Genomic DNA, 22,218 nt, shown 5'->3' with positions numbered 1-22,218 from the left:
GAATTTCCACAAGGCACTCGGCATCCTTCTGTGCTTGGGAAGTAATTCCGCCACATCCCCGAAGTGATTTGAAAACCCAAACACCGCCGACCGACCACAGCAACGTAGGCGGAGCACTTCAGCGCCTCCCAGTCACCCGGCCGGCCGCCCCGCCCCCCGAGGGAGGAGCCTGACTCGCCCCGCCCCCCCTCGCGTAACCCGGATACACACCCACGCTCCCCTTTCACCTCCCGGCCGTTGGCTAACGTGGAAGCTAGACCCGCCGGCCGGCTCAGCAGCGGGGAGCGCGCTGCCCCGGGGGAGTCGGGAGCTCGGAACGGCCGCGGGGGGCTTCTCAGCGCGGCTTGGTCTTTCCCGGGAGGGAGCAATGGGGCGCGCGGGCGCCGGGGAGCTGGCGCCGGTATAGACCGCGCGGCGCCCGGTTCGGGAGCGCGGGGAGGCCTGTGAGGGCCACCGCCCCGAGCGCCCGGCCTCCCGCCATGGCCCCCATGGGCATCCGCCTGTCCCCGCTGGGGGTGGCCGTGTTCTGCCTGCTGGGGCTCGGCGTGCTCTACCACCTCTATTCAGGCTTCCTGGCCGGCCGCTTCAGCCTCTTTGGCCTGGGCGGCGAGCCGGGCGGCGGGGCGGCGGGGCCCGCGGCCTCGGCCGACGGGGGCACGGTGGACCTGCGCGAGATGCTGGCCGTATCGGTGCTGGCGGCCGTGCGCGGCGGCGAGGAGGTGCGGCGCGTACGCGAGAGCAACGTCCTCCACGAGAAGTCCAAGGGGAAGACGCGCGAGGGAGCGGACGACAAGATGACCAGTGGAGACGTGTTGTCCAACCGCAAGATGTTCTACCTACTCAAGACCGCCTTCCCCAGCGTGCAGGTGGGCTCCGTGCGGGCCGGGTGGGCGCGGGCCGGGACGCCTGGACTTCTCCGACAGCCCGGGGCGGTCGGGCTCTGTCTCCGATTGGGCGGATCTGGGGATGGAGACCCACAAATTGAGGTGCTCAAGGTCACACTGAAAGTTGGTGGAAGAGCTGGGGGAGGTCACGGGTCGTCGACTCGGCCCTTCTGGCTCCTCCCCTGGTGTGCGCGTCCGCTGGGCACCGGGGATCTGGAGCTCTGGGGTCTGGTATCCCTGGTATTCGAAGGCTGAGAAAGTTAACTTCACTCCCTGCCACCGGCTCTTCTGTAAAATGAAAGGGTAAGGAAATGGCAACCCACTCCAGTGTTCTTGCCTGGAGAATCCCAGGGACGGGGGAGCCTGGTGGGCTGCCGTCTGTGGGGTCGCACAGAGTCGGACACGACTGAAGCGACTTAGCAGCAGCAGCAGCAGCAGCAGCAGCAGCAGGACTAGAATCACCGAGGCCCTCAATCTTTCTTGCTTTTAGTTGTTGGAAGGGTCGATACACGTTTCCTGGTGGACCTGCCAGGAGCCAGCTGAAGACTGGGAACTGTAGACATCTGTCTTGCTGCAGAGCTGTTAGTATGCAGGGCATTTGTGACTAGTGTGACCACGGTTTACCTTAGCTGTGGACTCACCAGGACCGTCTTGATGGCATATATTTGAGGGGCCCTTAAAGGAAGTGTTTGGGAGTATGATTCCCAGCAACCTGACTTCACCCTTGTAGCCCGTATTTACTCCAAAGAATGAGAATTGAAGAACGTTTCTGGGAGAAGAAATTGACATTTTCTTAGGGAAATCCAGACATTTCGGATTTGTTAATACCTTTAAACTTCATCATTTCAGTGCAGCTGCTGCTGAATGCATAAAACTTTTAGTATTACAGTCCAGAGGAAGAGCTCACATAGTGTGGTGGTACTTCCTAAGTGTATGTGTTAACTCACCTAACAGTGGGTTTTGCCGATGAGGAAGAAAAATTATTTGCAGTTGAATTTCATTAATTAGATAAACAGTGAAATGTAAACCGCCGCTTTGGGGCAAGAGCTGACCTTTTACTGTTGTTCGTATAAGAGAGTATTGTCATTGTAGCATTATCTTGTGTAACCTTCTCTCCAGTCTTTCCTGTTATTCCTTTTTCTTTCTTTCTTCATCTTTTTTTTTTCTTTCCTTTTTAAACTTTCTTTTTGTACGGGAAGGAACTTTGGCTTTCATATCATGAGCTGCTGGGTACCAGATGTAATTGACATGATAGTTCTCCAACAAAACAGAATGTTTCATGTTTTTCTTTTGTCCTTTGGTGCTTTACCATCACAAATGATACTTACCTTGTGTTTGCATTTAAATATAAGATGTGCTTGTAAAATTTCTTTTTCATTTCTCTGAAGCATATGGTGTTCAGAGTTTGTGGGGAAAACAGGAGTTTCAGAAAAGTTGGTGTGAACAGTTATAATATGTTTATTAATAGTGATAGTAATTAGTGATAGTAATTAAAATAGTGATAGTAATCATGTATTGATTACTATTTTAGCTAGTATAGCCCTTGCTACATAAGACTTGACTTTGTCCTCACAGCAGCCTTAAGAAGTAAAGTTTATTTTGCCCACCTTCCAAATGGGAGCCCTAAGACTCATGACACTCCGCTTCACAGTTTATATGAAGTACCTTTAGAACTACCTTTAGGAGGCTGTTTAGAGCCTAAAGTATGATCTCCTCGGGAAAATGTAAAATTGTAAAAGTTTGAAAGCAATAATAGTGAAATATGACAGTAGAGTTGACTTTTTTTTAAAAAAGGTCAGTACAAAAATACTTTCAATATTCTTAAGTATTGAAAATGTATAGCCATATGTACATATATGTTCAAACACAAATTCCGTCCCACCCCACCTCTACCAAAACTTTTATTCTGTGGGTAACTTCCGTAGGATTCTGCATTTGTTTTCTCTCTTATTGACAAGCGCTAAGGGAATTACTGCCAAGAGTGATGAACTGCATTTTGTTAAGCACAAAAACTAAGCTTTTTACAGATGTTGCTGCTGCTAAGTCACTTCAGTCGTGTCCGACTCTATACGACCCCATAGACGGCAGCCCACCAGGCTCCCCCGTCCCTGGAATTCTCCAGGCAAGAACACTGGAGTGGGTTTACAGATATTGAAGTCTGCCTTTATGTAAAATAGCTTTGTTTTCTTGTGACTGAATGTTTGCAGGTCCTTCTTTTGTGTTCTACTTGGATGGTGATTGAAATAGAGGAAGTTATGTTCATTTAGACGAAATCAGAGTAGGATGGTATCATGATGAGCTGTCTCCTTTTGTCAGCATGTTAGACTAGAGGCCAAATGTAGCTGTCTAGGTAGTGACTCAGTCCTAGATTCTTTCCTTTCTTCTTTCTCTTCCTTCAACACCCAGAAGTACAGTCTTAAATGTCGAGTTATTTTTGAAGCCTCACCTGAAAATTATGGTCCTTATGGAAAATTAGCATTGAGAAGCCACAGATCCTCTTTTTATCCTGATGCCCTGTACAAATGGAGTCAGAGGCTTGAGCCATCCTGTCTGCTGTTCACTCCTTAGTAACAAGATACTGCAGGTGTCACTTACTCTGAACTGGGGACATTTTTGCCCCAAGGGGACATGTAGCAGTGTCTGGAGATTTGGGGTTGTCACAATGGGAGGCAGCACTCTGGTGTCATCTAGTAGCTAGAGGGTAAAGTCTCGTGAATGCACAGGACATTCTCCCTTCATGAAGAATGATCTGGCCTGATTTTCAGTTGGTGTTCAGGTTGAGAAGCCCCACTCTAAAGCGGTGCACATTCTAAGAAAACTCAAAGTTTGACCTAGGACCTCTTGATTCCCTTTGGTCTTCAGCCTTTCTCATTTGGGATCTTGGGAGAGTCCTTAGAGCATCCTTTCTCCTCTTCGTAAACTCACTGGCAATTCTGATTTCAGTGTAGAAATAAAAATAACTGCAGCCATTTATGTGGCACTGTCTCTCATTGTATCCTTCTGGATAATGATGAAAATGAAGGCTGAAGATAGTTTTTTCGGAATGGATTTTCAGCCACAGAGCACATTAGCTTTATAGTTTTGGTTTAAAGTACAGGGACCTCTCTTTTTGAGGGGCTCCTGTCCTTGACTTATCAAAACTTTTTGGCAGTGATTTATTTGATGATAAAGCATGATACTCCTAGCTGGTAGGAGTCTTGGGTCTGTACTATCCTTGACCTCAGAGATGAGAGCTAGACTCTTCTCTCTTGACAGGAGTAATTGCTGGAAAAGGAGTACGCACTTGAGAAGTGTGAAAGGGAAGATCAGGGCCTGGGGACCGAGGATCACAAAAAACTGAAAACAGTCATTTAGTGAGAGTAATAGCAGCCGGCTTTTATTAAGTGCTTACTCTGGGTTAAGCACTACCCTGAGTATTTCATTGAATCACCCAAAAAACCTAATAGGGAGATACGTTTATCATCCACGTTTAGCAATAAGGTAACTGCAGCTCAGAAAGATGAAGTGACTAGTCTAGGTAAGTCACCTACAGGGTAAAATGAGGAACTGGAATGAACTCAGGCAGTGCGATGATAGACCGCATACTCCTAATGGTTCTCTATGCAGGTCATAGGTAAATTCTTTGAGAGTTCTCTTGGTGGCTTGATGGGAAGGAAGCAGAAGAAGATGGGAAGTAAGGAAATAGAGACTAGAGAAACTAAGTAAAGACAAGAATTTGGGCTCTAAGCAACTTGGCTAGAGTGTTCCATTCTAGCCAAGAGCAGGTTCTATGGACTTTTTGTTTCATGTTTGTTTTTAAGGTGTGAGACACAGGACCATGTATAATTATTTGTAGGATTTGAAATATTTGAAAGGTTGACAGGAAAAGGCTTCTGTTGGGTGGAAGGAGAAAAAAGACAGCTGGAGAACCCTGTGTATCCATTTAGAAAATAGTTGTTGAATGCCTACTGAAAGCACAGTGTGAAGCATTATATCTTATGTAATGATTTATGGAGAAATACGGTAAATACTACCTTCTTAAGGCATTGACCCAAAGTTTCTTTGGCTCCAGAGTAACTGAACTGTCATATGAATGGCATTTACTGTATTTTAGGGTCTTGATTTCTTATTCTCCAATTCCCTGGTGAAGACTGAGACCCAGCAAGTAATGGGTGATGAGAGTAGATTGAGTAGAAAGTGTTAACAGGGAAGAAATGAAACTACATTGATGAAAACTAGTGTTGTCAATCACGAAGTATTTATTTAGCATCTGCCGTGCCAGGCCCTGGTTTGGGCAGTGAGAACAGAGCTGTAGTAATGAAGGAAGCTGACCTTAAACTTACAGAACTTACATTCTAGTGGGTCAAGGTAGATGACAAATGTACAAATATATTGATTTCAGATGCTAACAAGGGCATTGAAGAAAGAATAAATAAGATCACGTGGGAAGAGTGCTGGCGTTGTGGGGTGGGGTCCTGCTCTGGCCGTGTTCGTCAGGGAAGGCCACTCTGAGGCACTTTCATGTGGGCCCAGAGCTGAACGATGACAAGCAGGCAGGCCACCATGCAGAGGTTTGAGGAAGGGTGTATGAACAGGAGAGTACAGGTGCAGTTCCCTGAAGACAAGTGAGTTTGGGATGGAGTAAATAAGGTACAAATAGAGTAAGGGTACTGGAGCCAGATCATCCTGGATGTACTTTTAAGAGTCTGGATTTTATCTCTATGTAATGAGAAACCTTTGGAAGGTGTTTTTTGGTTTTGGGGTTTTTTTTTTGGCTGACAAAGCAAGAAACTTTATTGGGAAGGGTGCCGCCCAGCTGGAGAGCAAGAGGGTAAAGAAACTAAGGAGTACTGGTCTGCCGTATGGCTCACAGTCTTGGGTTTTATAGTGATGAGATTACTTTCTGGATTGTCTGCATCCAATCATTCTGGCTCAGGGTCCTTCCTGGTGCCGCGGGTATTACTCAACCAAGATGGATTCCAGCAAGAATCCATCCACTTTCTACTCTCATCACTACTGCCTGTGTCTTAGCCCTCACCAGGGAATTGAAGAGTAAGACATCAAGACCCTAAGATCCTGGGAAGTTGGTAAGACATGTGGCATTTCCTTTTAACCTTTCCCAGATTCTTCAGTTGGTGGTGGCTCGTTAGTTTCCTCTTCCTCATGGGACCTACTGTTGTAAAATAACTCATGCAAATGGTTATACTGGTGTCTGGCCAGAGTGGGCGGTTTCAGTCAGTGTTTCCCGTGCAGTCCTCAGACTCAGGTCAGCAGCTCTTGGCAGCCATTATGCAAAGGTCATTGTGAGTGTCATTGGAAGGTTTTAGCAGGGAGCGACACCATCTGATTTAGGAAGATGGCATGTTGCCTGGTTGAGAAGGAAAGGCTCTTAAAGGCAATAATTGGTCTGTTTTGTTCATTATTATATCCCATTGCCCAAAGCAGTTTAGGATATGTAGTCATTAAATCATTATTGAATGAATGCATCAGTGAATGCACAGTTGGAGGCAAGAGCAATCGAGGCTATTTTTGAAATCCAAGTGAGAGATAGAGGGTTCAAACTAGAATTTTCTTACTATAGAAAGAAAGTGAAGTCACTCAGTTGTGTCTGACTCTTTGCGACCCAATGGACTATAGACTACCCGGGTCCTTTGTCTGTGGGATTCTCCAGGCAAGAATGCTGGAATGGGTTGCCATTTCCTTCTCCAGGGGATCTTCCCAACCCAGGGATCAAACCCAGGTCTCCTGCATTGCTGTCAGACACTTTACCATGTGAGCCACCAGGGAAGCACAATGACAGTTATTTAGAATTGGGAGGTAGAATTTCTAGGGCTTAACTAGCTGGTGGAGCATGGAAAGGATTTGAGTTGGTAAGGCTGTTTACAATGGTGGGAGTGGTTTCTTAAATTTGTTGGTGTGTCATGGTAGTAGCAAGTAACAAATAGCTCTTGTGCAAAAGTGGGTCAGGTAACTTGCTTACTCTGCTTGTTTCTCCCCAACCTGACTCTCAGTGAAGATTTTGTCAAGCACATTTCTGTAACTTTAGCACATAGTCAGTTGAAAGAATATGAAGAACCTGATGAACTCTAGGCAGAGATCTTAATCATAAGGCACAGTGCTTGCCACTCAGACTTGGCACTACTATTTTTGTGAAACTGTAGTGATCAAGATGCCGGGAAATATTGAAGGCAGGAGGAGAAGGGGTTGACAGAGGATGAAATGGTTGGATGGCATCACTGACTCAATGGACATGAGTTTGAGCAAGTTCCGGGAGATGGTGGACAGGGAAGCCTGGGGTGCTGCAGTCCATGGGGTCGAAAAGAGTTGGACATGACTGAGGAACTGAACAACAATAAAAGTAGTGATTAAGACCCAGGAACTGATTCTCTTTTCCCAGAGTCACATCTGTTGTTTTAAGTTTATTCTGTGGTTTTTGCATCATCCAAGGTGGCCTAGTGTTGTCATTAAGATGTGGGCTCCAAAATCACTGCAGATGGTGACTGCAGCCATGAAATGAAAAGACACTTACTCCTTGGAAGGAAAGTTATGACCAACCTAGATGGCATATTGAAAAGCAGAGACATTACTTTGCCAACAAAGGTTCGTCTAGTCAAGGCTGTGGTTTTTCCAGTGGTCATGTATGGATGTGAGAGTTGGACTATGAAGAAAGCTGAGCACCGAAAAATTGATGCTTTTGAACTGTGGTGTTGGAGAAGACTCCTTGGACTGCAAGGAGATCCAACCAGTCCATTCTGAAGGAGATCAGCCCTGGGATTTCTTTGGAGGGAATGATGCTAAAGCTGAAATTCCAGTACTTTGGCCACCTCATGCAAAGAGTTGACTCATTGGAAAAGACTGATGCTGAGAGGGATTGGGGGCAGGAAGAAAGGGGGATGACAGAGGATGAGATGGCTGAATGGCATCACGGACTCGATGGACATGAGTCTGAGTGAACTCCTGTAGTTGGTGATGGACAGGGAGGCCTGGAGTGCTGCGATTCATGGGGTCGCAAAGAGTTGGACACGACTGAGCGACTGAACTGAACTGAACTGAGCTGTGTAGCCAAAATGCTTTCTGGTAACATCTGCAAGGTGGCAGAAGAGGAATTCTCTGCTGTCACTCCCTCATAGAACATTGATTTTGGCAGTCTCCCATGGACAAGAGTTCCTTTATGGAAGTCCAGGAGTACAGGAGAGATGTTTCAACACACTGCTAGGGAAAAAAACTCCAAAAATGCATTGAAGAGAGTAAGAGGAATATTTTGACTTTTCTTGCGTTGCCCCTCTGTCAACGTAATACAGCTCAGTGCCAGGAGAGACCCCCTCAGACTGTGATTACACCCACAAGAGTGTGTGCATGTACACCTGGCAAACTGTTGAGGAGGCCTCCTTGTTTCTCACCTCACCTGGATTACTGGGGTGGTCTGCATGTCTGAGGGCTGGAAGGAGCCATGGGAGCACCTAAGTCAGGATTCAGAACTCACCAGAGCGCTGCTAGTAACCTCTTCATAAATGCTGTCGGGAAGCTTGCCATAGCCACTGACTCCTTACCTGCAACCCCCTCCACCCCTAAATCCCCACAAGTGGCCTGTGAGCACTCCCAGCAATACAGACCTCTGGTTTTTTTCAAAAGGTAAAATTGACAGACCTTTAGCTAGACCAAGGTGAGTGTCCATCTGTGTATAAATTAATTTTTTAAAATATGATACACGTAAAATGGAGTGTTATTCTGGCTTTAAACAGAAGGACATCCTGCCATTTGGGACAACATGGATGGACTTGGAAGGTGTTGTGCTAAGAGAAATGTACCAGACAAAGAAAAACACTATATGGTATCATTTATAGAAACAGTAGAATGGTGGTTCCCATATTCCAGGGGATGGGGTGAAAGGTGAGATGTTGGTCAGGTGTATGAACTTTCATTTATAACTAAGATGAGTAAGTTCTGAGGATCTAATGTACAGCAAGGTGACTGTGGTTTTACATTACTGTGTTATATACATGAAATTTGCTTTGAGAGTAGATCTCATGTGTTTTCACCACAAAATAGAAAAAGGGAAATATATGAAGTAGTAGATACATTAATTAACTTAATTGTGGTACTTACTCCACAATGTGCACGTGTATCATCTTGTCGTGCTGTACGCTTTAAATACATTCAGCTGTGTCAGTTATACCTCAGTGACGCTGGGGAGAAAGCCAAAATATGTCAAGGAAAGTCACCCAACCATGACATTTACATACATATATATTTTTTCTTTTTTTTTTTTCTATCCTTCCCCAGGTGGCTTGTTCCATTTCTAAGAAGAGATTAAAAAAAAAAAAAACAACCTTTAGGGATTTTGATTGAAGTTGCTTTAAATCTACAATTTGCAGATGGGAGAATTGATGTCTTTATCATTGTTTTGAAGGCCTATTTTTAAATCCATTATCACTTTCCTCTAACTGTTGTGTTCAGTTTTCCATAATATTGTCAGTCCATTGTCACATTTTTTAATGTATTTCTTTCCCTAAATATCTTTAAGCTTTAAATAGCTTGTTTCTTTGATGCTTAGTTTCTTTCTATATTTTTCTAGATTCTCTGTCCTGCTTACACAACAAGCTAAGTTCGAATATTCAATTGGAAAGCACTGGAAGACAACATATCTGGAATTTCTTATATATTTTCATTGGCAAAGAATTTCCTTGAAATAAAAGTGCTAATTTATCTGCTTTCAATTTGGGGGATTTTATCTAAATTGTTTTTCTCTATTGTGCTTTTTCCAGGTAGTATTTTTTTTCTTTAAAACCTTTTAAACTGTCAACCATTCTCAACCATTGATGCAGATCAATACGGAGGAACATGTGGATGCATCTGATCAAGAGGTGATCTTGTGGGATCGGAAGATTCCTGAGGACATCCTAAAGGAAATAGCCACTCCCCAGGAAGTGCCGGCAGAGAGCGTCACCGTCTGGATTGACCCACTGGATGCCACACAGGAGTACACGGGTGACTTTTCAATTAAAACTGATCTCAGACTTGATATCGCCTTTATGTATTAGAGAACCAGAACAAGGGCAGGTGGTATATTCCTGGTGGTGAATATTTTTTCCATATGGACACAACTTGTCCAGTTGGATTAAAGCACTATGCTCTGAAACTTCTGGAGTGGATCAGTTAGTTATTGTCAACCTTTTTTGACTGATGTATCATAGCATCCTCTTCTCAGTGACAGTGGCTCACTGTGTCACTGATTCTTTAGTGAAGGGAAGTTTCTGGCAGTCACAACAACAAAATGGTTTCTATCGGACACCTGTTTATTGAAGTGTTTATTTATATATTGACTTGTGTATTGAGGTGTGCATTGTTGAGGTATTTATTTATATAAACAATACACTATTGCCTTGTGATGTTGGGAATTTAGATTTTATTGCATACGTATCCAGTCTTAGAATTAAAAATAGTAAATCCTAGGCACCCAGGGAAAGTAAGTGGCAAAATCAGAGTTACTTCCCCCACCTCCTATTTCTGTCCTTCTCATCCAGTTCTAGCTCTTGTTTTATTTCTGTGGATTTTCTTCCAGGCCTTATATCTTACCCAGAGGCTATCTAATTTCTGTCTTTTCTTTATTCTCTTGGTATGTAAAAATTGGTGGCTTATGTATTTGTCCAACTAAATGATACATTCTCTGAGTGTGGGGGCTTCTTCTTTTTTTCTCCTTTGTATTCTTGTGCTTAAGCACAGAAATTGACCCAAAATAGACACTCAGCAGAGTGTCTATTTGGAGAACAGGGAGAAGGCACTAGATGTGTGTATCTAGTAGTAACAAATTCTAAAACAGAAGTTTGCAGAAATAGATAATAGAAACATGGACTGTTGAGAGGTTCCTTTACAAGTGTTTTTTCCTGGACTGAAACTGATGTGCTGATATAATGGTGACAATACTTAGTGAGTACACCCCTTGTACAGGGTCTTTTTTGAGTGCTTGAGACTCAATTTTCATATTTAATCCCAACATTTTAATAATTGTTGTTATTGGATGGTTGTTTTTTTTTTTTCTTGTAGAGGATCTTCGGAAGTATGTTACTACTATGGTGTGTGTGGCTGTAAATGGTAAACCTGTGCTAGGAGTAATACATAAACCATTTTCTGAATATACAGGTAAGAAATATGCTAAAGTTTCCAAAAGTTAATGTTATTGAATCATTTCCTGTATTATTTATGGTCCTGTGGAAATTTCAGCTGTGATTCAACAATTATTAGAGTCAGCCCCACCTCTCCCTTCACTGGATACAGTGAGGATTTTAGTGTTGGTGCTAGTAATGTATGACAAAGCATAGCTTTCTGAACTTGTTTAGAGGATGGAAACTGTTATATGAAGACAAGTGATCCTTAGTGTGTAGGGAATGCAGTTGGGCGTGGATGCCCAGCAGCTGCAGTCCTCTCTGTTTCCATCATGCTGTTGCTGGGGATACGGTCTTGGGGCTCTTCCACGTGAGGTCGTGTGCATTCTGGGATCTGCTGTGAAGTGGCCTTAGCCCAAAGAGAATTAGAACTACAATAAAGAAAATGCAGAGCAAGTTGATACCAGAGAGGTAGATAGGTCCTGGTTTCCATATCTGTTCATGTTAGGAGGGAGAATGGGGATAATAAAATGTCCATTTTTAAAAAACCTTTATTCCATCAAAATATATAATCTACGCCCCACCCCCCCGCCCAACCATAGGCTTAGTAATATAAGGTGCTTTTACTAGTCAGCAAACATTGCAAAGGAATCAATATGCTCTTAATTAGGTATGAGTGACCTTCCTTTCCTGGATCGAAGATTTGTTTTGGGGAGTGATGTTCAGATCCAGACTGCATATTGATGTTGCAGAGTACAAACTGCCAAGTATTACGTATTTACTAGAATGTAGCTATACTTGACTATAGTGGAAGCTATATTGCTGGCAGCAGTTAGAACAGAGCTGGTCAAAATCTTACCAGATTTAATTAGAATTAATTCACTGAGTGACATTCTTAGAAGCAAGAGATGCTTAAATAGTACACGTTTTACTGAAGTTCTGTATAAATGTGGACGTAGTCCATCCACTCTGTGGAAATCTGTAGCTAGTAGAAAGAAGTTGTAGTGTCTGAAGTCTGTGGAGCAAAGTACCAACCATTTGTTATTTCCTAACGGACTTTCTGTTTGGCTTCTTATAGATGGAGTGTTGAACACATTCTGTTAACTGTTGTTTTAGCTTATCACTACTACCTTATCATCATCATTCACATGTGTTTATTTAAATACCTAACTGTGTTTTAAGGTGTTTGAAATAATTTTGTCCATATAAATGTTATGATTGAATGCATTGAGTTTATGTGGTCTGAAATATATATTTTTAATATTAAATTAGTAATTCTTATCTAAAATTATTCTACTAAAATATCTACTGAGATGTACTCTTTATTCTCTTACACAATACTGACCTCTAGAGATACAGCATTGCAAATTCACTTCTTGATACAGTCCTGTGTTTTTTGATCATTTCTAAAAAGAATTTAGAGGATTTTTTTGTTTCTCTTTTCTTATTTCACTTTTATTACGAATAATTTCAAAAAGTGATAATGCTTTTCATGTACTTCAGATTTAACAGTTGATATTTTTATATATTTGCTTTTATTTATTCATTCATTTATTTTCTATGTATTTTAGAGATAATCACAAAGATCATGACCTTCTACCCCATATATTTCAGTATTCATCTGTAAAAAGAACATATTTCTAAACAAGAACAGTACTGTTAGTAATAAAATTAACAATTTTATCCAATAGTCACATTTCCCCCAGTTGTTCAAGAAGTGGATTTTACAACCTATTAACTGAGACCACAGTCCAGTCAAGTGACAAGCATTTCTTTTGGTTGTTAGGTCACTTATATTAGATCAGCCTCCAGGCCCCCTTTTCCCCATAGCATTGACTCGTTGAGATCAGGTCACTCACTTATCAGAGAAGATCCTGCCCTTTGGGTTCTTCTGATTATTATTTTCTTGTGATTATTATCTGCAGGATGTTTACTGGAGAAAGCTCTTGGAGTCAGATTTGTGAGAGGGAGGGCAGGAGGTGGGGAAGTTGAGTTTCAGTGTGGTCCAGTGAAGACCCCACAGTGGCCCTGCAGGGAGCTCTGGAGCCAGGATGTTCCTCAACAGGGACCCACTAGTCACTTTTCTGGCTGGGCAGGGTTCCATCGTCCCTTGTAGTTTTGAATATGGCCTGTTGTAAAAAATAAACATATGACCCTTGTACTCCAAAAACCAAAGCTCCCTGTTTGGAGATAAAAGAATTCTTGGGAAGAAGTATTTTCCAGTCACTCCTGGTATGTTGGTTTTAAAAAAGCCTTGGTACCATTACTGGCTATTACATTTGCTTTCCAGCCTGGGCGATGGTAGACGGTGGATCAAATGTGAAAGCCCGCACTTCTTACAATGAGAAGACCCCAAGGATTGTCGTGTCTCGCTCGCATTCAGGAATGGTCAAACAGGTTGCTCTTCAGACTTTCGGAAACCAGACTACGATCATCCCAGCGGGCGGTGCTGGTATGTTCCTGCTCTGTGTGGGGCCTACACTGTGCCCTGCGTGGCCACGCCCATGTCAGGAGGCTCATTGGTATCCGGTCCTTGGGAAGAAGTGGGAGTGGACACTGGGGCTTTTAGGACAGGCCTGGTCTCCTACTTGGTTATTTCGAGAGCGGGATTTCAGGCACACCTGCCTCCTGGGTACAGACAGTCTCACAACGGAAACAGTCTCACAGCAGTGGTTTCTGATCCTGGATTATATGCACATCTCTTCCTGACATCGGTGGTTGTTGTATGTGATCTGACTTTGAAGTGATTGTGCTGTTAGTGTAGCTGTAACCATCGCAAGGGGAGAAAGAAGGATCCAGCCATCACAACCCTGTATTTAGCAGGGGCTGGCAGGAACCATCGTTAAATGTTATTAGAACCACTAATGGCTGCTGTTACTGGATTTTTTTTTTAGCCACTCTTTAAAAATACAGAAAACACCCATAGCTTGAGGGCTGTGTGAAACCAGGCCATACCTGGATTTAGCCCACTCTGTTTTGAATGCTGTTTGCTATGACAGAAGTGTTTTAATTCAAATAAATTGTGAAGCATAGTAGGAAACATTTGTGTTTGAAAACCTTTTTCAACACAGTAATAGAAAAGTAATGCTTTTAACTTTTAAGCCTAACAGTTTTAGTTTACTGCTGACCTATACATGTCTTTGTTAACATGGTTTCATTGTTTTTTTTTATAGGCTGTCAGGTTGATCAGGAAAGGTGATATGCAGAATTCCCAATAGGAATAGGATAAAATAGGTTTTTGACCCAGTTTCTTCTGGGTTTGTTTTATTATTTTATTTTTAAAATTTTGCATCATTACACAAAAGACTTAGGGTAATAACATTATCTTGTGCTTTCTCCTTTCCAATCCATTCTTCCTAGACACTCAAGGGACTCCTGGGGGTGTTTAGCTTCAGTGTATAGTCCATAGCAAACAATTCATATTGAAGGTATCACCTCTCAGAAGACAACCACAAAGTAGATTTAAATTTAAAAAATTATAGGCATATGTTTATTTATACTTGAGAATAGCTTAATAAACTACTTTGAACACATTGCAGTATTGTTTTGCTCATTTGGGTTTAACATCTGTACTGTGACATTAAAAAAACTACTTTTATTCTTTTTTTTTGTTTGTTTGTTATATTTTCTTTTTATTTTTTTTTAATTTTATTTTATTTTTAAACTTTATATAATTGTATTAGCTTTGCCAAATATCAAAATGAATCCATCACAGGTATACATGTGCTCCCCATCCTGAACCCTCCTCCCTCCTTTTAAAAATAAGTTTAGATTTAGCAGTTGCAGAGACAGTGTAGAGAGCGCCTGCATACCCCATGCTGGTATCAACAACATCCCCAAGACAGTACGCTCCTTTCTTCCTCTCTTCCAGATAATAACCTAAATCCTGTGTTTATCTTGCAGGTTATAAAGTTTTAGCACTCTTGGATGTGCCTGATAAGAGTCAAGAAAAAGCTGATCTATATATCCATGTGACATACATCAAAAAGTGGGATATCTGTGCTGGCAACGCCATCTTGAAAGCCCTCGGGGGGCACATGACCACCCTGAGTGGTGAAGAAATTAGCTACACTGGTTCCGACGGCATTGAAGGGGGGCTCCTGGCCAGCATCAGGATGAACCATCAGGCTCTGGTCAGAAAGCTCCCGGATCTGGAGAAGACGGGACATAAGTAAGCCAAGCTTGATGACAGGTCACAGCCCCGCCAGAGCTGAACGGTCGGCCTGACGTGCTGAGGCTTCAAAGCGGCGGTGGAGACTATGCATGGTTTAGGCCATCCCGAACTTTTTAAAGTATTTATGAAGCATCTGAGACTTCTTTTCCCTGTAATAGGATGCAGGGTCAGGGAGAATGGGTTGCTTCATGTCTCAAGTATTGTCTTTATTTTTGAGACTATTTTCGTACGGTTGTCATACACAAGGCGCATATATATATATTTGTGAATTAAAATCTATAGCTGAGTCTACATTGTTATGAGTCACCATTTTCACACAATATCATGAATCTTCAGTTTGTTAATACTTTCATATAGAATTGGGCTGAAGAAAGGATTGTTTTGTGTAGGTGTTTAATACTACTATACAGTTATATCTCATTGAAAATAAAATAATTGGGGATTTTTACCCCTAATTCAGATAGAAAGCACAAGAAGCTGCAGATTCATTAATATGCAACAGATTCTCTGTTAATGAATATTTCTTATGGATTAAAATAGAAAAAGCTCAAATTGTTTTTTTTTCTTTGAAATTTTAATAACAGTTTCACCAGCTAGTAGAGAATATGGATATATGACGGTTGCATTGTAATTTCTGTGTGTGTGTGTATTGTTTCGTTTTGGTTTGTTTTTATAAAGAGACGTGTGTTTGTACCTATGGGTTCAACATTTCTGCCATCTTGCTAATCAGTTTCACTTGCCCTGTGGATGGTGCATGGTTCTGTCCTTTCCCTCCTGACCCAAATTTAATCTTTAACTTCTAAGGTTTGTATTAAGATTTCAGGGCTTAACGTTAGAATTTTGGTACTTTTTCTCATTAGGGGTAAAATATGCTATAAGGCATTATAAAAATATAATGTTATTCTGTTATTAACTGAAAGTTATTTGAAGTTACATGAATTGAACTAGCCTTCATTATTTTTAAAAACCTTGTTTTAGTACTTTTAAAAAAATTTGCCATGTCTGTAGGGATTCCCTCTTTATCAAGAGTGAGTTAAGGTGGCTTTTGCCATTAATAAATGGATCTGATCTAACCAAGCTCTCAAAGTATTAACCTAAGATACTTTGTATTTTCTCTTTGGGTTAAAAAAATGAAGATTGAACGTACTTTTTGATGAATTTTTTTTCCTATTCAGGTGTGCACAATCTGGTTGAAAAAGGTTATGACATATTTTCAGTGTCAGTGTAATTCAAGCTTTGTTTTGTGAGCCGTCTCTCATTGGGATGTCTGATTTCTCTCAGCGCGATCAGAAACTTCAGTTCAACAGTACCGTCATTTCACATGACCTTGCCACAATTTTGTTCCATAACACACTGATAAGGAGAGGGATTTCTTAGGGTTTCATGGTTTCCTTTTTTCTTCTTGTCTCTCTCTCTCTCTTTAACCCTAGATCAGTTTTTAATGCTTGGTCAATTTTCTGTTTATTTTCTTGTCTTGGAGATAAAGTTGACCAAAGGAAGGGCAGGCGTCCTCACCTGGTGGAATGTGCTTACAACTTTAACTTTAGGCTTGCAGATCACGCCATCTGAGGTCCTTGGTCCTCGTTGGGGAATTGGCCCAAGTGTGATACACACATTACCTTTACCCAGTTTCCAGCAACCGGTCACCAGTCCTGCAGGGCAGTGAGCCTCAATAGCTAGGGTTTTATTCATCAGAATTCATTCCAAGTTTTAGTAGTTGAAATACCTGGTGTTTCACCAGGACTTTTAGGAATTCTGAGCCAAGTGTTAGAGGCTTCATCTTTTTACTTTGCAATGAGATGAGGGAATCTTTTTCCTCAGGAGAGATGGCAGAAGCATATGCCATTTCCAGAGTCCTGTGGTGTAAGTGTCTGTTCTAATTGTGGTGTGTCAAACTTCGGGGAAAGAGACTAGCATATTAGGAAATGGGACTAGTTCATATTAGCAGGCATGGTGTTTTGGCTTTAGTTTTTAATTTTATTAAGCCACACGTAGATAATGACTTTGTGGAGAGCTTGTGTCATGTGCAAAAATTAGGATACTGGCTGACAAATGCATTATTTTTGCGATTTCTTGAGTATAGCATAGTACTAATCGTTTTAAGTGCTTTTATAAGAAGCTCATTTTAAAACAGTTTGTTTCTAAAAGTCAGTATACATTACAGAACTAATATAAATTCAAAGAACAGTATTTATTTTATTTATGTAGGACATTGTGCCAGGACACACCAGTGAGAAACACCTTCTTGTGTGAGACAGATGATATCTCCCATAAATACAAGTATTTCTAAAATGTTTACTCTTAGTGACTCTCACCTACCCAATACCTGATGTCCCTTTCCCTTGTCTTTGCCCTTATTTAGAGGACAGTTTTCCATTAAAATTGAGTTTTATGCATCAGTTAGTAAAAGTAGCACCTTAGGATCCATCAGCTGTCCCCTTCCTCTGCCCCTCTTTCCACCTTGTTCCATGTCTCCCTAACTTGTTAATATATGTTAACTTATTTCTGCTTCTCTTTGTTAACCAATATACCCTTCCCCAACACTTAACCCTGGAATTCTCTCATAGACCTGTGTCTTTGTGATTGGCTGCTGAAATCTTAGGGCAGAACTGAGACTAGAATTCCAGTGGGGGAGATTAATACTGACAGAGCCCAAGTTGACTATTACTTTTCAAAGACTCCTCAGAAAGTAAAGGAAAGTCACCTTTAAAACCACAGAGTAACTGTCAAGAATAACCCAAGGCTTCTGTCATAAGCCTTTCTGACCCATCCTTCAAAGAATGAACGTGCAGAAAATACAAGCGCACTGCCTGCTGGAGAAAGCTTGCTATCTCTATTAGTTTTCATAATTGATTCCTACTTCAGTTGGGATTGTAAGGACCTACGAGACGGGTCCTATTTATCTTTGTTATTCAGTTGTCCCCTTTCCCCAATTTTAGTGTTTTTCTTTGATTCTAAATACTGAGTTATGTATGGCGGGATAATGAAGTGACAAGCTTCATGTGGTTTGTGTGCTTTAAGTAGCAGTTGTGCAGATTCTTCCTGTTTCTGGGTGCTTCCTTTGAATATTGTACAAATTGAGTCGGGGCGGTGGCTGAGGAAAGAGTGGGAGGAGGAAAGGCCTGGGGGAAGGGGGACGCCAGGCAAGCCCTTCCTTGCCCTCTCTCAGGGTGTTTAATTCAGAAATTGGATTTGACTCAGGCTTTGCAGGTGATGACTGTCTCCCATTGCCCAACGTAAGTAAAGAAAGCTGGCGTGCCACTCCCTCCCTATTCCTCAGAAAAGAAAGTACCCAACTGGCCTCTCCTTGATGACAGCTTGAAAATGGCTTTCTGGAGACAATCTTAAGCAGGTTTAAAACGGGAACGGTTTAGAATCTAGCCACAACCACTCACTCACCTTGGCTGTGTCGATTGCTTGTGAATAGAAGCAGTGATTTGGTTTAAGACTTATTTGTTTTTAGCATATGCCTAAAAACGTCTGCCTTGTAACTGTTGTGTAAAATAAATTGATGGTTTCATTTTTATTCTAAAAAAAGTTGTGCCTTAACAATAGGGCATTGTATGTTAATAAGGGAAAACAAAAAATTTTTTTTAGTAGATGGGGAAAACAGTAACTTTTGCCATTGAAATTTAAGTTCTTTTCATGTTTTTAATATTAGAGTTGGGGAAAATCATTAAAGTTGAATAAAATTAATATAAAATTATTTTTACATAATCTAGCATTTACAACTGAAGTACTTTTTTATAAGAACTGGCATCTTGATGTATATGTCTGAAATGATACATAATCCTTTGGTTTTTAATTTGAATTAATAAGACCATGATAGATTTTGATTTTTAATTTTACTTTTAAACTATTTTAGTGTGCTATTATATTTGTTCTAGAACTCTGAGTCACTTTGGTTTTAAAAGCTAGCTGTTTATTTTTCATACCACATCAGAAATTTCTTAATGTTAAAAAATACTGTATGTTTGTGATGTAACCAACCAGAACAGTTCCTAGATTGGGGAGGGTTTGGATTAACATTTACTAAGAAGGCAAGAAGAATTGAACTTTATACTTCTAAAGGAGGTTTTTGGTTTTATGAGGTGCTGGTCATAAAACTTGTTTTCTTGTTTGTTTGTTTTTAATTTTATCAAAGCCAGGCAGGTGTTTGCATTCTAATTTACCATTGATAAAGACACAGGAAAGCCACTTTTTTTTTAAATTATTTTTTAAAATGAGTAATGAATTATGTGGGAAAATGAGATTTATAAATACTAGTTTTCCTTTGAGATAATGTAAATCAAACTTTCATAAGTTAAGGGTGATGCATAATATCATAACTTGTACACTGTGTTTGTAAGGGTTCCCTAAAGTATTAACATTCAGGTAATTTGTGTAAATTGCAAAAGCAGAAACTGTGATGTTCGGTTAGTAGTATGTTGTGTTAGAAGTCTTTTGGGGATGTATGTTATATACATAGTTGACTGTTATTCACTTGCTCCTCTTGTATTAAGTAGGAGATACAACATCCCAAGTCATTTTTAGATCAGTTAGCCTTCAGAGACTTCACCTCTCTTCCCAAATTATCTCTTCCAAGCTGTCTTCATCATCTGTGTTCAGTTACAGTGGAATTGTTTATTGATGTTAATTTATGTGTAAAATATGGATTTCAGTGTCCCTTGTACTCTTGCATCCACTGTTGGCAGTAGCCAAAGCTAGCTTCATAGTCTTACCAGGAGAGACAGCATTCTGCCGTAATGAACTGTGGTGCTGCCAGAGGGATTTTTTTCCCCCTTTCAACTGTTTTACTTAAGTTACTGGATAAGCAGTTGAGTTTACATTAAAACAATGAAATGCTATATCTTGTCTATATTCTGCCTCTTCCAAATTGGATGTTTTTTTTTTTTGTTAATAATTTTTCACTTCCTTATCAATCTTTTATAGGGGGCTAGTGATGAGAGGGGTTAAAATAAAACTGCCTACCTTTGAATACCCCTGGGGAGCCTGGTGGGCTGCCGTCTATGGGGTTGCACAGAGTCGGACACGACTGAAGTGACTTAGCATAGCATAGCATTCCCTCACACATGGAAGGCTGTGGAGGAGCGAGACCATTCCTGTTGCCAAGGCATGCTTCAACACCAGAGTTCTCCTTACTCAGCATGCAACCCCTGCCTCACCCATGTCCCCTAATTAAAGAGGGTCCCGGCTGCAGCCTCTACTGAGAAGTAGAGGGAAGCCCTCCTTCCAGTTTTTTTGAGCAGTTTTCTGGTACCTCCCTTGTTGCCCTCATTTTTACATGGGTTGTTGTAAACTTTTTGAGAACAGGGATTACATCTTAATGATTTTTGTATTTCCACCTTGACCCAGCAGCTAGTCCAGTATCTGGAAAAAATTAGGTGCTTCATGTGTGTCAAACTAAATGGAATAAAGGCAGCATCAGTGTTTTCTCATGCCTCAGTGGTGTAAGCTGCTTGTTTGGTTGGTTTCCTCTGCAGATATTTGTGTTTATCACCCACACACCCTAAGTTATTTTTTAAAGTTTTGTTTTCTTGCCTTCCAATACTACCCCATGGCCAGTTAGCTCTAGAAAATGTAGCTGCCTCTGAATGAAATGATTATCCCAAACTCTGCCCCTGGATATACTTTGCCAAACTGAAATTTGAATTTTCTGAATAAATTGGTCATGTCTGAAAGATGGTGTGCTGCTTGTACTTTTTTTTTTCGTCTTTTAAAAAGTTTTTACTGTGGTAAAATATATGTATAACGGATTTACCATTTCAACCATTTTTAAGTGTACAATGAGCAGTGTTTATATTTATAGTCCCTAGTGGCTCAGATGGTAAAGAATCTGCCTGCAATGCAGGAGACGCAGGTTCAATCCCTGGGTCAGGAAGATCCCCTGGAGAAAGGAATGGCAACCACTCCGGTATTCTTGCCTGGAAAATTCCAGGGACAGAGGAGCCTGGTGGGGTACAGTCCAGGGGATCGCAGAGTCAGAAATGACTGAGCGACTAACACACACAACTGTCATCCCTACCCATTTGTGGAACCTACTCATCCCAAATAGAAACCTCTACCCCCTAGACAGTCACATACCATCCCCCTCTCCTGGTAGCAACTCTCCTGCTTTCTGTCCAAGTGCTTAATTTTATGGGACTCTCTCTTCTGTGTCACCATTTACCAAAAAATCATCTGTTTGAAAGTGGGTGTACATGACAAACACCTCTGGCAAAACTCTCAATTGAATGTAAAGATTTTTTTAAGTAAGATGAAGGGAGGATAGAAAGAGCTAAAGAAGAACAAAATGGTAGAAAAGTAGTAATAGGAAAAATCTGATGAGAAAGATAACCAGGATGCTTGTTTCCTCAAGTCTTGTCAGTGATAAAATGATGTAATCCACCCGCTTTGAGATGTTTTCGTTTTAATCTGGTTTCTTTGGAAGATGAATAAATCAGGCTTGAGGAGGGTAGGCCCCTTCATTCCATTACTGGCAAACTGCTTGAGTCTCTAGATGATTTTTGTTATGTTATTTTAATTTCTATAGCTACACTTAAAAAAAAAAACACTTCAAAATGCCTTTTTTTTTTTTCTGAAAAGCATGACTTTTCTCAAAAGCATGATTTTTTTTGGAAATTTTGCTTGTTTCCCTAGGATTTCTTGAAAAAATATTAGTCAGATCTGCAGATTGGCTTTTCCCATCTGACAAAGCTGAGTGCAGAAACTGCAGGGTCCGGGCGATGTCTGGGCTTGCTGTCCAAAGGGTAAGCCCCATCCCAGCTGGGAATTTCTGAGTGGTGCCTGTTTGGGAGTTCTCTACCACTCCTTCCACGCCCAGCTGGTCTCACTAGGCTACAATTATATATAAGAGGAAGAAAATACCTGTTTGAATACTGAAAGGAGCAAAAGACTTCTAGACACGTTTTAGAATTCTGAGACACGTGATTTTACACAGACATTGGTAGTATTGAGTTCATATTAGATGTTCCGTCAATATACCTTAATAATTCCATTTAATATTGTAAGTGGTTGGCTCTGGAAACGACAGTGAGTGAAGGGTGTGCTTTGTTTATCCAGCACCACTCCTCCCCCC

At 41.3% G+C, this 22,218-nt stretch overlaps 1 protein-coding gene across 1 annotated transcript; it reads left to right on the top strand.

Annotated features, from left to right (window-relative positions):
- The first annotated feature begins 242 nt into the window (after positions 1-242).
- On the top strand, positions 243-16,213 carry BPNT2 (3'(2'), 5'-bisphosphate nucleotidase 2). Its single transcript, NM_001046335.1, is given in 5 exon segments — positions 243-866; positions 9,689-9,851; positions 10,908-11,003; positions 13,257-13,418; positions 14,870-16,213. Coding segments are annotated over 5 exon segments (1,080 nt in total). The 5' UTR covers positions 243-479; the 3' UTR covers positions 15,142-16,213.
- The last annotated feature ends 6,005 nt before the right edge of the window (positions 16,214-22,218 follow it).

Source organism: Bos taurus, chromosome 14 (genome assembly GCF_002263795.3).
Source record: "Bos taurus isolate L1 Dominette 01449 registration number 42190680 breed Hereford chromosome 14, ARS-UCD2.0, whole genome shotgun sequence".
Classification (NCBI taxonomy): Eukaryota; Metazoa; Chordata; class Mammalia; order Artiodactyla; family Bovidae; genus Bos; species Bos taurus.
The sequence above is the reverse complement of the archived record's forward strand: the minus strand, read 5'-3'. Positions and strand labels throughout refer to the sequence as shown.